At 44.3% G+C, this 14832-nt stretch overlaps 1 protein-coding gene across 2 annotated transcripts in view; it reads right to left on the reverse strand.

The window, feature by feature from the left end:
* The window catches only part of ATF7IP2 (activating transcription factor 7 interacting protein 2), a 763479-nt gene that overhangs the window by 603232 nt on the left and 145415 nt on the right, over positions 1–14832 (reverse strand). For both annotated transcript variants that reach the window (XM_069647842.1, XM_069647843.1), the window contains exon 4: positions 1607–1741. In XM_069647842.1, coding sequence (XP_069503943.1) covers positions 1607–1741 — 135 coding nt within the window. The remainder of the gene's footprint in view (positions 1–1606; positions 1742–14832) is intronic.

Below are 14832 nucleotides of genomic sequence, written 5' to 3' on the forward strand. Positions count from 1 at the left end.
TGTGGCCATTCTAGTACATTTTCCCACTTTTACAGAACTTAGCTAAACATGGGATATGTACATTGTAAAATTGCTGTAGACAAATGCATTACAAACATACATGAGGTGCGGCATGATGGCCTTGCAGCATATGTCAGGGCTCAGTGGAAGGAACGCGGTAGGCAGGGTATAATGCATTATCATGCTACACACAGCCTTCTAAATCAAGTAAAAGCATGCTTGGGCATGATATGGCTTTGGTCCCGTCCCCGCTCCACAGGAACACTTACAGAGGCAAAGTGACAGAACGCAAGAACGAGTGTTCTCAGTCTCCGCGGATAAATCAGGGTATCAGGTTGGTGGATACACTTGGCATACCAAGGCAATGCAGGTCTTTTGGTTCTTGCGTTACAAGTTCAAATTGATCACATCGGAGGAGAGGCACTACAAGTTGCTGAAAGATTCTTGCTGTTGCTAGAGGGTGTACCTCAGTGGTGGCAAAGTTGCTATTGGCAAACTAGGAAACCTCAAACTCGTATGGGGAGGAGAGGGTCAGATAAATGGGTCAAATTCGGTAAAACACACTGCCGATTCATAGACTAAACTTCTGTTTCAATAATGGTCCGATTTATATAGAGCAAAGGATAATCTTTCATACGTCTTGGACCCCTGACTGTTCCCAAGTGAAAAATGAAATGGGAACCAGAAGTCCACTTTTTGGAAATACTTTCAAGTCCCAACTTTCGAAACTGCTGGATAGATCTTTCTAGATATTATTCTGCACCGAAAATACATTCTTAACTGCGCAAATGGCGACTCTACTTTGAGATTAATGGATTGAAGAATTAAGATGGGGTCAGAATGTTTTCTTCATTTAGTGATAAAGATAATTACTATGGGGTTGGACAGGAACTATTCCCCTTGCAACACCCCTCCAAGATATGCGATTGAGTTGTGGAAATGAATCTCCTATGGTTGCATGAGAGGGAGAGGTTTCAAATGAGAAAGGCAAACCAGTTGTTTGACAAAATTGGGAGGGGGGCTAGGCGGAGGAGCACTATGCAAGCTGGTGAGTGAATGGGATGGTGCGAGAACGTGTTGCATGAGATGGACATATGGAGAGATGGACAAATGGACAGAATGCATCATACAAATCTCACCATCATGATCATTGTGGTTAACCAAAGCTATTCCTTTTTTTAATTTCTCATTGCTCAGTGTTGTCATTTGTTGACCCCTACCATACCCATTATGCGTCTTTTGGATCTTAAATGTCCCAGTTTAATGGGCTGGGTAGATATGTGGGGAGGCATTCTACCTTGCTTCTAAACCTCTAGGAATAATATTACCTCACACGCACACAGTCGGAATGCCGGTGCTGTTCTGAAAACCCAACAAAACTATGCAACGTTTCCTGTGAAGCTTGACAGCTTTCTGCAAACATAGATAAGAATGGAGAAAAGTACAAAACCTTATAGATAACCATTTCCAATATTCAACAAGGTTGTAGGAGGAGGGACATAATTGCATTGTCATACTTTATAGTATAAAGCTTTGCAGTATTGTTATACAAACAAAGGAGGGAACTTTAATGTAGTTACTGAAACATTATCAAAAGAAAACTTACAAGACATTTGGCAACTAGTTCTTCATGTTTTTTTCCACACTGTATTTGTTGCACTCTTTCCGTTAATTTTTCCAGTCTTTGGTCAAAAACATCAGCAAAGAAAATCTGTAGCTGGCGATCAATCAAACATTTGACCTATAATTGAAACAGCATTGATTAAAACACATTTTTAAAACCAATTCAAATTAACAGTCTGCTTGTGCTAGTAGTAGAGAAGAACAAGTTACTTTCCCATGGTAACCTTCTTTCGATTGGATGTTCCTCCCACGTATACCTCATCTTTTGATATTGATATATCTATGCTTCAGACATTTTTTCCAGCAGTGGGAGATTCGCATCTATGTTGACTCAATGTCCCTCAAGGGCCTCCGCCTTGATGTCGACGCCATTACTGGTATATAGCGTGCACAGAGACTGTTGCCTTCAGTTCCGTTTTTGTGCGTATTTCTAATTTCCTTTTGGATGTACCGTACACAAGACAGTTACTCACCCTGAAAGAACATCAACTGCAATAACAAGGAAATTCTACTGTGCGGTAGGCTGGGAGGGGCCATGAGGAATACGTGGGAGGAACATCCAATCGAAAGAACGTTGCCACGGATAAGTAACTTGTTCTTCGAATGGATTGTTTCCTCCCACATCTTCCTCATCTTTTGATGGACTCCCAAAGCAGTGTTTGCATTTTTGCAGGAGGCAGTCAGAATTTAGGAGTTCCTTATATGCTTGTGTGTACTGATTGTAACACTGCCTTCCCAAATCCACCTTTCCGGTCCGAGGTAGAGTCCAGACTAGAATGCTTTGTGAATGTGTGGGCGGAGGACCATGTGGCCGCTGCACAAATATCTTGAATTGGTACTCCTCTCTGTAAGGCAGAGAAAGTAGCCATGCCCCTGGTAGAATGAGCTCCGATACCCTCAGGAGGATCTTTTCCAGCTAATCTGTAGCATTCAGAAATTCCTAAAATGATCCACCTAGATAAGGTTTGTTTTGCGACTGCCATACCCAATTTATGGCCTCCGTAACCAATGAAAAGTTGATCATCCTATCTTAACAACCTGGATATATAGAAGCTAAGTGCACGCCTTGGGTCAAGGCTGTGTAATCTCTCCTCTTCCTTTCCAGGATGAGGTGGAGGATAAAAAAAACTGTAGTATAATTTTTTGAGTTAAATGAAAAATCAGACAATTTTTGGTAAAAATGTGGGTTTAACCAAAGACATTTGTGTAAGGAGATTTGCACGACAAGGCATGAATTTCAATAACCCTATGGGCCGATGTTAGAGCAACCAAAAGGATGGATTTCAGCGTTAGCATTTAAGTACTTAGTAAGGTAGTTGGATCATGCAAAAAAGTTCAAGGAATCTAGTGGGAATTAGAAAAGTATGACATCTGTAAAGAAATACAATTAATGAGTCTAGAGACAATCAATAACACATTCATTCAGATAAAAAAACTTTAAAAATAATTTGACTGTTTTTATCCTGTTGTTGGTACTCAAATGACAGAGAAGATTGGTTAATAAAGAAAAAAGAGAAAATCAGTGCTCTTACTTTTCATTCAGGTTGTAGATATATACAACTTGTTAGTTTCATCTAGCCTGGTATCACAATATTATACTAGGTGTAGCTCTTGACACGTTTCTGCTCACTGTTGTAATTCTGGAACATTCATCAGGAGTAGTTGTAGAAGTCACATGGGCTATTAGGAAGTGCAGTCTAAGTCTTCCTTTCTTTAAACTGTATCAACAGAGATTTCTTGAACTATTTGCCTCCAATCGTCGTCCCAGTTCCCTTTGTTGTGACCCTGGTATAAAAAAAGAAGAGTTATGTGATGTAGTGTTTTTATTTCCTCTTCCTAGTAGACTTTTGGTTGTTTTCTTTCCCTGTTATAGAAGGTTTTTTAATTGGAGGTAACCTCTCCTGGGTCATCCGAGTCACTGCTATCGTTACTCATACTTCTCCCGAGAATCACTAATTTTTTAAAAGAAAATCATGAAAGACGTTGCTAAACTGGAGAACACCAGATTTGAAAGTCACAAAAGCCAAAGCCAGAGAATGGATAAGCAAACAGGAAGCTCTTTTCCTGATAAATACAGAATCCACTGTACCAACATTATATTGTCTACCTAAAATACATAAAACCTTAGTGAAACCTCGTGGTAGACCTATTTTAACAGGTATTCTGAGTACTCTGTACTCAAACTCCTTTCCAAGTTCGCAGATCGCCATCTGAAGGGACATGTAAAAACTATGAAATCATACTTCAAAGACACTAGAGGTTATTAAAAAATTTGAACATCTAGAGTTTGATCCCAATGAAAATTCTCTAATGGGATTGGATATAATTTCTTTTTATACGAACATTCCCCAACAGGAAATCACATTTTTAAAACCAATTCAAATTTATAATGTGGTGTATAGAACTCACACTTACTAAAAACTACTTTGAGTGCAAAGGGGAATTTGTTCCAGCAAATTGAGGGAACTTAAATGGGAGCCACCATGGCACCTAGCCTGGCGAATGTATATGTTGAAAAGTTTGAGAAACAACATATTTATACCCCCAACCTTTATAATAAATACGTCATGTACTGATCTAGATATATATAGACTATGTCCTAGCGATCTGGGCAGGTACTATGGAAAAAGCAAAAGAGTTCTTCGAATGGCTAAACAAACGTAACAGACATTTACAATTCACTACGACTATTAACAAGGAAACAATTAATTTCCTAGATCTGACTTTCTTTCACGAAGGAGGTGAGCTGTTGGTAAAGCCAGATCATTAAAAGAAAACGGATTGTAATTCATTATTACATTACCAAAGCCACCACATCAAACATTTAAAAAGACAATTTGTCCTATGGGCAAATCTTAAGGCTTACAAGAAATCGCAGCAAAAAGAGTTCCTATGAAGTAGAAGCAGACATCCTTACGAAAAAACTAAGGAAAAGAAGTTATCCCAAAAAAAGTGTTAAAGGCAGAAAAACAAGCCTTTAATAACAGAGAGGCCCTCCTAGAAGACAAAGTAAAAAAAACTAGACAGGATAAAATTATGTGTGTGAACACTTTTTACCAACCAAAGTCTTGCTATACGCAATATCATCCAAAAATATTGGAAGATTTTTAAAACCGCAACTTCCAAACTTCCACTTCCAATCGTCGCCTATAAAAAAACTAAATCAATAGGTAACTGTGTTAGTAGCAGCAAACTCAAAACTAAAATACCAGTGGTTGAAAATATTACTACACTATGGGGAATGGATCCATCAGGGAACACTACCCATGCAGTAACTGGAGTCTGCAAAATGACATCCAAAACAAAAGAAATAGACATAGGTATTAACAGAAAATGGGAACAAAAAACCTCTACAAACTAACACCAACCATGTAATCTACATGATCAGATGTCCTTGCGGACTTGTATACATAGGCAGGACTATCAGAAAAGTGAAAAAATGCATCATAGAACACAGGAGCTAGTTAAAGAAGAAAATCAAACAAGCACCGATGGTGAAACACTTCACGGATAAAAATCATGGCCATGAAGCATTCAATTGGACAGTACTGCTAACTGTGAAAGGACAATGAAAATACCAGAAAGAATAAACTCTATAAAAAAGAACAAGAACTAATTTATCAAACTCAAAATGAAACCCAAGCCTAAATTAAGCAATCGAATGGCATAAAATAAACTACATCTATTTATCTATACAAGTCATTGATCGTGTCTGCACGAATGATATCTTTAGATTAACTGAGGAGATAGCTAGACTATGGTACGAGTCTAACATACAACGCGTTTCTAGTAGACTGTATTAATTATATGCCAACAGTGACTATTAAAAAAAAGACTTAATTCTGTCTTCTTGCTCTCTGCTACTTAACTTCACCACTTGAATGGGCATAGGGATGGCCATAGCGACATTATGTATATGATTGGATACACCCAGATGGTTCCCATGCTGACCATTGAGTTTCAAGCATGGTTAGGATTAAATAGTACTTTCATGATAAAATCTCTAGTGTTAAATAAGTTAAAACACAAATTAATAATGTCTGTAAATTCAATAGACCTTGCTCAACCAACAACATGTAAATGCATTATAAAGTAATTCTGCCATAAATGCCATAACCTCTTCAAGGTGACCGACCGATAATCTGACGTCTATCAGCACCTTTTACTAACATAGAAAAGGTCTTGGGCACTACAACCATAGAGAACATGGGAGCAATCTCGCCGATATGACAACAGTGACACAAACTCGTGCAAGCAGCTGGTTGCCTGAGGTCTTCACTCAGATTACGGACAAATCTAGCTACAAGACGTGTAGCAGGAACGAACAAAGAGCTCCAAGGTAAGCATTAGCCCAATGACAACGTGGTTCAACACGTACATAACTACATGGCGAGTGCCACGCAGAATCTTTTACATTTTCTACTGAATAAATACAGATATTAAGAACAATCTATAACATGATTTACATACGATTGCTAAACCGCTGTAAACAGGGCAACAAGCCTAAACCCTGACAGATAAGTAAGATACATCTAGTGAATAGTGAACCTGTCCTACCAATAAAAGCGGAGACTAGTCAACCGCCAAGGTAATAAGACCGCGCAATGATGTGGACTGTATCTTTTAACCTAGCCAGAATTACCAAATCGTGATTCTACACCACAACTAATCTGAAGCCCTGACGGACCGAGTACTGTTCTAATACCAAGGAGAACCTGAGAGAGATTACTACTCCCTTGCGCAATGAGGACATACTGAATCTAATCATATTAAGGTAGGTTGAATTTTATTAAATACAGTGCTATCGAAGGCGAAGATGAATGGGGAGCCAAACGGGAGTAAACAATGGGCTTAACAGTTTTATATCTTTTTTTTTGATACTACTGAGAGTCTACTATTAACTAGCAACTCCAATTAGTTGGATATTTCTGTCCCTCCACTCCCACCAACAGTATCAGGTATATTTTTGTCTTGATACTAGATAGTCATTTGTTGACTTAAAAACTACAAACTGGGCATTTAGAGCTATATTGTTAGTTTTTACCTAAACAGTTCAAGAAATCTCTGCCGATACAGTTTAAAGAAAGACTTAGACTGCACTTGTGACTTCTACAACTACTCCTGATGAATGTTGCAGAATTACAACAGTGAACAGAAACATGTCGAGAGCTGCATCTAGTATAATATTGTGATACCAGGCTAGATTAAAATAAGTTGTATATGCCTACAACCTGAATGAAAAATAAGAGCACTGATTCTCTCTCCTTTTTTTTATTTACCAATCTACTCTCAGCCATTCGAGTACCAACAACAGGATAAAAACAGACTATTTTTTAATAATCTGAATGAATGTATTATTGATTGTCTCTAGACTCATTAATTGTATTTTCTTTACAGATGTGTTTAATACCTTTTGTTATACTTTTCCAATTACTACTAGATTCCTTGAACTGTTTTGCATGATCCAACTACCTTACTAAGTACTTAAATATACCCTTACCCGAAAAAAGGTAGGGATCACACTAAACATTTAGTGTTTTGCGGGTTTCCCTCCAAATTTAGAGGTTTCATTGTTAGCAATCTTAAAGGACAGGAATGAATAGGCTTGAAAGTAGCACACTGTCATGCCTGCCAGATCGGCTCCAACTGTTTCTGTGCATCATCCTGCCAGGAGAATTAAAGTATCCCAATTTAAACAGCACTCTGCACGTAGAACAGCTGCCAGACCATTCTATTCTGGTTATACACTCACTGGGAGGTTCCCATGGAGACGGCACTAGTGCTGGGAAGCCGCTCCCAATGTCAGGTTTTGTTTCCAGGACTCGCACGTTACGTAGGTTTGTATCACATGCCTTGGGGGCGTGGCTGTGCCCACATAAGAATCGCAGTGAATGAGTCCGGTGCTTCTGATTTGAGTTTTTTTCCATGTTTGAAGCTCTGGTATTTCCACGCGAGATTAGCAACAATTCTTCCTTGTTTCAAGCCGTTCTACCCGGCATTCGAACTCAGTTATTATTGGCAAAGACTTCTTTCCCTTCGCGCCCTGCAGCACTTTCCACACCAGTCTTTTCCATTGTCAGCTGCTACTCCAGCCTCCATTCGGAGCGTGCAGCTTTTCAGCGTTCCGCTATTCGGCCGCCTATCTTCCATGGCTGACCACTCAATCAGTGGTGTTCAGTACCAACTCCAAGAACTTCAGTTATCGGGCTTGCACGGCTGACTACAACCTTTCTGTTTTCAGCACGTTTGCTTTCCGCTGCTGCACATACATTAAGGGCAATTTTAACCGTACTGATCAGCGAAGGCTCCTAGCCCCAGCTACATTCACACTACACGGCTTCAACACCTGCTGTTCAGCTTACCATCTTGTGAACCTTTACGGTACGGATTTTCTCTCTGTATAGTGCTTGAAACGCTCCTTGTAGGGTTCATTACTACTTGCACAGCATCACTTTCTGTTTCCACTCCTTGCTGGATTAATTCTTCCTCCATTGGAACACTTGGGACTTTGGGATTGTTGTTAATACCTGGAATATACTTTTGCTTTCCAAATTATACTGTGCACTGGACCCATAGATGCTTTGCTGCCTTTAGTGCATTGTGCCGTCCGGGTTCTAGTCCCTAACAAACTTCCTTCCTTCCTAGTTTCCTTGGATCCATCCAGTTCTTCAAGGTCCAGCTCCTTCCATCCTTTTGCTTTCCAATTCTACCGTGCACTGGACCCATAGACACTTTGCTGCCTTTGGTGCACCAACCCGACACTAGTGCGTCCAGTGAGGTGAAAAGTGTGTGCAGTAGTGCATTCCAGGTCGAGATATACTCTTCCCTTCTGGCCTGTTGGGAGTGCTTCATACCACACTGCAGTCTCTACCATGGACCATCTTTTTAGGTCTTCCCGCCATCAATTTGTATGTGTGCACTCCTGTATCTTCCATGCCATTGTAATTCTCCTTTTTGCTAGGCCAGATTTATCATTCTATTCATTTGCTTTGCCCGTTTTGATCTTATGTATACCCCCAGGAGTCATGCTGCTGCTGACCATTCGTAACCAGTCATGCCCCCCTTTCAATCTCACTTCCATTTCTAGCCCAAATTCTCACAGGAGCAGAACATGTGTCCCATGTTTGCTTTCTCTACTCCGCATCTTGGGCAACTTTGTATCTTTGCATTGGGAAAGCGCGATACCAGCTCTGGAGTCATATATGCTCTATGGGGTGTGTAATATTGGGCCAATTTCAGTCTGGCATTTCTTGAAACTTTCTTGGGGTATACCATCGCTTTCAACCACTCCTTTTACATGGGTTCCCTGCCTATTTCTATCTCCTATACTCTTTTCCCTTTGTGCAGGTCCATGGGCAACACCTCCAGCAATCCATGATACACTCTGGATACTGTGCACACTCTGGATACTGCGTGTCCCCCCCCCCGACAAATCAAAGACAGTCCTAGCACCGCATTCTCTTCTCCCTAATTCAGGAAGTCTGGCCATTTATTTTTTAGTGTGTGTACCATTCTAAAATGCGTTATGAACTGGCCCGTGTGTATCCCAGCCGTGCCCCTCAAATCTTGAAATGTTTGGAGCTTTTCAGAGGAGTAGAGATCTCCAATAGTAACCACCCCCCTTTCCTCCCAGTACCATCTGCTCTGGGCTAAGTGTTCTTCTGCATCTCTGTATATGGCCGCTAGAGGGATCTGAGGGGAGTATGGTTCTCCCAGTTTTAGTATCACCTTGGTTCTGGCCCATGTGTCTACCCAGCTGCAGCAGGCCCGGAAGGATCTGCGATCCTCTCATTTTGTTAGCACAACACGTATTTTAGGAGGAACGGGGCTATACCAGGACAAGTTGTGTTTGCCGTTTTCTGAATCAGCTAACCATCCTGCCAAGTATGGGAGGCGCAGTCCCCCTTCGGCTTATTCTCTGCATAGGATATTCAGGGCTACACTCCTTCTGCCACCCACTCCGCCATATAAAACTGGTTAGTAGGGAGGTCAGGTCTCTGAAGAAGGTTCTGGGTATGAGATCAGGGATATTTACAAAGTGGTACAGTAGCTGGGGGAGGGCTAGCATCTTCAAGAGTGGTATTCTGCTGATCACCGAGGGGCATTTTCCCTCAGAACTTGATGGAAGCTTCCAGCCCAGACCTTGCTTTCAGTGTGTTATGTTGATGCGTATCTTTTGTGGTGTGGTGTATATCAAGGAACAAGTTACTTACCTGTAACTGTTGTTCTCCAGCATGGGTCTGGCATGGATTCACATGCTCATGAACATTCCCCGTCGTCAGGCTGGGAATCCTCGGTAAAGAAAATCAGTTTAGTTTCTGAACTGCCTTTCTACTAATAACCAATCACTGGTCTCTGGGTCATACTGACTCCAGCCAATGACTGCCCTCTACCTAAGCCCCTCCTCTGGCAGCCATCTTCAGATTTGGTAGCACGTAAAGTGGCAGTAGGACCAAGAGAAGAGCCGCAGAGGGGGTTGGAGGGAGGGTTTGCATGTGAATCCATGCCAGACCCATGCTGGATAACAACAGTTACAGGTAAGTAACTTTTTCCTTCTCCAGCATGGGGTCTGGCATGGATTCACACGCTCATAAATACAAGAATACATAGTAGTACACACATGCACAACCATGGGAGATGGTAAGGCTCAACATTAAGCATTTCAACAACTCAACATTAAGCATCTCTTACCTCCTCACGAGGCTCACCTTCAAGCGGACTGGTTGCGCAGCACTGCTTGGCCGACTCTGGACTCCTCCCTGGAATCCCGGACGACGCAGTAGAATCTCGTGAAGGTGTGCGTCGACCTCCACGTAGCAGCCCTGCAGATGTCCAGCAGGGGCACACAAGACAGGAACGCCGTGGTAGAAGTGATCGCTCTGGTTGAATGGGCTTTGACGGCCGGGCAAAGGTCGGTTTGCCAACCGGTGACAGTGCATGATGCAGCCGGAGAGCCATCTGGGAATGGAAGCCTTGGAGAGGGCCTTCCCTTGGTTCACAGGTCCAAAGTTCACAAATAGCTGTGAAGTCCTCCGGAAACAATTCATGCGGTCCACGTAGAACTTCAGCGCTCTAGCCACATCCAGCGAGTGCAAAGTCCTCTCGGCCGGAGACGAAGGGAAGAAAACAGGTAACACCAAGGGCTTGTTGAGATGGAAGTCGGACGGCACCTTGGGCATGAAAGAGGGGTTTGTCCTCAGCACTACCCTCGTCTCATAGAATGTCAGGTATTGCACTTTTTGGTGCAATGTTAAAGATACCGCTGGGTTATTTATTTAATATTTATTCCCCGGTTGGGTCTTTTTGCCAGGACTCGGTTTTAAAATGGCATTTGTGTTCGCCTCTGAAACTCTAACCCAAGTCGAGCCCTTTGTTCCACTTTTTGGCGGGCTTCTCCACAGAAGCCCTCCAAATGGTGCCACTCTGTCTGGGGTCTACAGGATGTGTGGGAGGGGGATTAGGCACCCTGGACTGAGTTGCCTTGGCAACTCAAGTCACACTCTTGTGTGATTGGCCCAGTGGTGAGCCGCCTGGCTCACCACTTAGCATGTTTGAGTGACAGCTAGGCTGATGAATGGGGGTTTTCTGCATAAGAGCAGGGCTTTGGGGACTGGAACTTCAGAAGTCACCACAGGACCTAAAGAATCCAAAGAGGGGAGAAGCTGAGCCATCTACGACGACGACACCACCTGTGAGCCCTGTTGTACGAACTCACCACTTCCCCGACGACAGAGGAGATCTTCTTCCAGGAGAGTCTTCTTCCCTTAAAGCTGGTGGGACCAACCAATTCGCCTTTTTCGCCTTCCTGGATCGTCTCGTGGTTGAATCGCCCGTGCTAAGCACCACGGCGGCCCGATAGCCATGCTTCACCACTACCGCGAATAAAAGGGTCGTACCTTTTAATCGGGAAACTCCACAGCTGGTTTCTTCCCTGGCAGTGCAACGACCTCCAGCTTTCTTCCTCGTCACGATCATCTCTTCCTCTGGTTGAAGCCACGACTTGCACCCGCTACCAGGAACAACTGCCACAGCTGGAGCTTTCTCACCATTTCAGGTACTGTGTCCCGCCTGGTCTCCCTTGCAACAGATTGTCCAAGGTGTCCCGTAAATCCTTGACTTTCTAACTAGGTTGACCTCGGACCTGCTAACTTTGCCTTTCTGAACTGATCCAACCTCTTTTTGACTTTTCTGCAAAGACTTTGAGTGCATTTCCACTGTGTGATCTTGGGCACATTCCCGGGGGGGGGGGGGGGAATATGGGACCCGGTACTACTCATACCGGTCCCTCTTCGCAGGCGCCGTGGACGGGTTCTTGAGCAGCGACAGTCCTTCATCCCAGATGTCATCCAGTAACGGTACTGAGAGGACGGTCGTCTTCTTGGCCTCCCATCGTTGGTAGAGGAAACCCTCCTTCTGCTCTTCGGGAGAAAGCTGGAAAAGCTCTGATGCCCTGGCGATCATGGCGTGAAAGGAGCCAATGTCGTCGGGAGGGGAGGCCCGGGCATGGGGTGATGGGAGATCAGTCTCGTCGTCACCACCGTCGTCGTCCGTCCGAGTCGTGCCGTCTCCCTTCCCGTCTCATCCCTCTGTGGAGGGCAAGGAGGTGAAGGCAGGGAAGGAGGTGAAGGCTGTGAAGGAGGGGAGGATGGATTCACCTCCGCTTGTTCAGTGGGCTTCCCGGCGGTCCAGTTGCCGCTGTATCGTCCGCTGGGGGGTAAGGGCAACCTTGTCCATATCTCCGTACACAGGGTTTGGCTAGCCATCAAGATTGCTCCCGAGTTGTCCTGTGGCATAGGCATTGGTTGCAACGGCTCGTAAGTGGGGTCCTCCATCTCCTCCACGGCCCGCGGCTCCTCGTCGGCTCCACTGTTGCCCTCTACGTCCGCCTCGTCAGGATCCCTCCCGTAGGACCAGACTTCCTCGAACCTCTTGTCCAGGATCTTTGCAACACCAGTCAGCTCATCTTCAGAGGTGGAATCTGTGTCCGTTATGGCTACAGTGTCTCTCCCCCCCCCACCCGCTTTCTCCTCCCGGGGTTTCACAGGGGTCTTCTCAATAGGCTGAAAAGATTATTCCCTCCTGGGTGGCAGGGAATCTCTAGGCCCGGAAGTCATCTCCACTAGGGTAGCCTCCACCGGCTTCGCCAGGGCCGCCACAACTCCTTTAATGGAGGCCTTTGCCGGGTTAATCAAGGCCTTTACGACCTTAGGCATGCCGGAGGCCTTCACCTTAGGGGGAGGGTGGCTGACCTGCTCCCCCTTGGCTGTCTCCGTTCTCCCGAAACTTACCCGGGTTCTCAGACCTCCTCTTCACAGAGCCATAGCGTTGGCTCGTGGATGATGGCGTTGGTGACATCGGTCCCTGCCTGGCAGCCGAAGAGCCAAACCATCAGCGCTCGCGGTGCCCGCGGACTCGCAGTGCTTTGCCTTTTGTTAGGCCCCCGTCACCAGGCTGCCCTCAAAGGTCTTAGACGACCGCTCTGACCTCTTCTCACCTGCTGCTGGGCTTTTCCCCTCCAGCCAGTAGGTGAGTCGAGTACGACGATCCCTCATTGTCCGGTCGGACACGTTCTTACAGAACGCACAGTCCTTCTCCACGTGCGATTTGTCTTCGTGAAGGCAGTAGAGGCACCGGGAGTGTTCATCTTCCTTGAAGACGTTCTGTAGTCCACATCCAGGGCAGCTCCTGAACAGCTTGGACCCAACAGGCGTCTGGTTTCCTTTGTCCTGGGCCATGACCACGCATGGTAGGCCTCAAAGATCTTCCGGAATCCTCCAATAAGTGAAAAATAGACGGAAATTCACCCTTGAGGGGCGTTGAAGAATTCCAAAACGTGTCTCCGTTGATCGGAAGTAGAATCGGTGGAGCTTGAGGCTTGATTGACTGAAAATATAAGAGAATACTCTTCGACACCCCCCACAATTGAAAATGCAGTAAAAATCTGAACATGGCTGCCAGAGGAGGGGCTTAGGTATAGGGCAGTCATTGGCTGGGGGCAGTATGACCCAGAGACCAGTGATTGGTTATTAGTAAAAAGACAGTTAGTAAAAAGACAGTTCAGAAATGAAACTGAAACAGATTTTTTCTTTACCGAGGATTCCCAGCCTGACGATGGGGAATATTCATGAGCATGTGAATCAATGCAAGACCACATGCTGGATAACTTCTAGATACCTGAAGGTATGGGCCTTCCATTGTAGTCCCAGGTGCGGGAGGTGTGTCATCTTCCCCCACCGACCCCGCCTATGCAAATAGACAGGATTTTGTCTTGCTGATCAAGATCCCACACAGTATCGCAAAGTTCTCCAGGACCTCTAGGTTCATAGAAAATGGACTACGACCATCCTAACACAGCCTAGCGCTTGTGCCCAATATCTGCTAATGGATGACCCGGTCATTTTAGGAAAAGGTTATTTTATATGGTTCGGAGTGTCGCGGGGGTCGCCAAGGGGGATGAAAGGAGGGAAAGCCAGGAAAGAGGGGGTGAAAGGAACAAATAGAAGAAAAGAGGTAAAAAAAAAGTAAAAGTTAAAAAAGTAAAAAGTAAAAAAGGGGGAGGCTTATAATGTAGATAACGTTCTTGATCTTACAATTGGTATGTGTATTCAGATTCCATCTTACTTGTTCATAATTAAATACCAATTTAGTCTCGGTAGGGGGGCATGCAACACATCCACCACATCGATGGTGACCAATTATTGGAGGAAGACCCCGCTGCTTAAGTACGGTCTGCTACCTCACTGGATCTTCATATGTGTGGACCAATCTGTTTCAGGTTCTGGCTTTTCTTTTCAAGGCAAATAGGGGTCTTTTGAACAGGCTCTTTGGTTGTTTAATAAGGTCCCAGTTGGGGTTTATAATTTTCTTAAATGTCATTGCTCACTGGGTTCTAAGTAGTCACACAGACTAGTCTTTCCTCCTGTTTTTCTCGTGGTTTCAAGCACTCTTCCCTTCTGGTATACGCTGCCCTTCTTAAGTTATTACTCACCAATTTCCTTTTGTAACCTCTCTTTTAAACGGTCTTGCAGTTGTATTGCGCGTTTATTGAATTCCTCTTTGTCCGTGCAGTTTCTCTGTATCCAGTGAAACTGTCCGTACGGAAGATGTTGACGTAAACTCACCGGATGGAAGCTCGTAAAGTGTAATAGTGTGTTCTTATCGGTGGGTTTTCTAAACAAAGTGGTCGTCAACCCTGCCTCAGATCTTCCA

The sequence above is a fragment of the Ambystoma mexicanum genome, chromosome 2q (assembly GCF_040938575.1).
Source record: "Ambystoma mexicanum isolate Mex_15411 chromosome 2q, UKY_AmexF1_1, whole genome shotgun sequence".
Lineage (NCBI taxonomy): Eukaryota > Metazoa > Chordata > Amphibia > Caudata > Ambystomatidae > Ambystoma > Ambystoma mexicanum.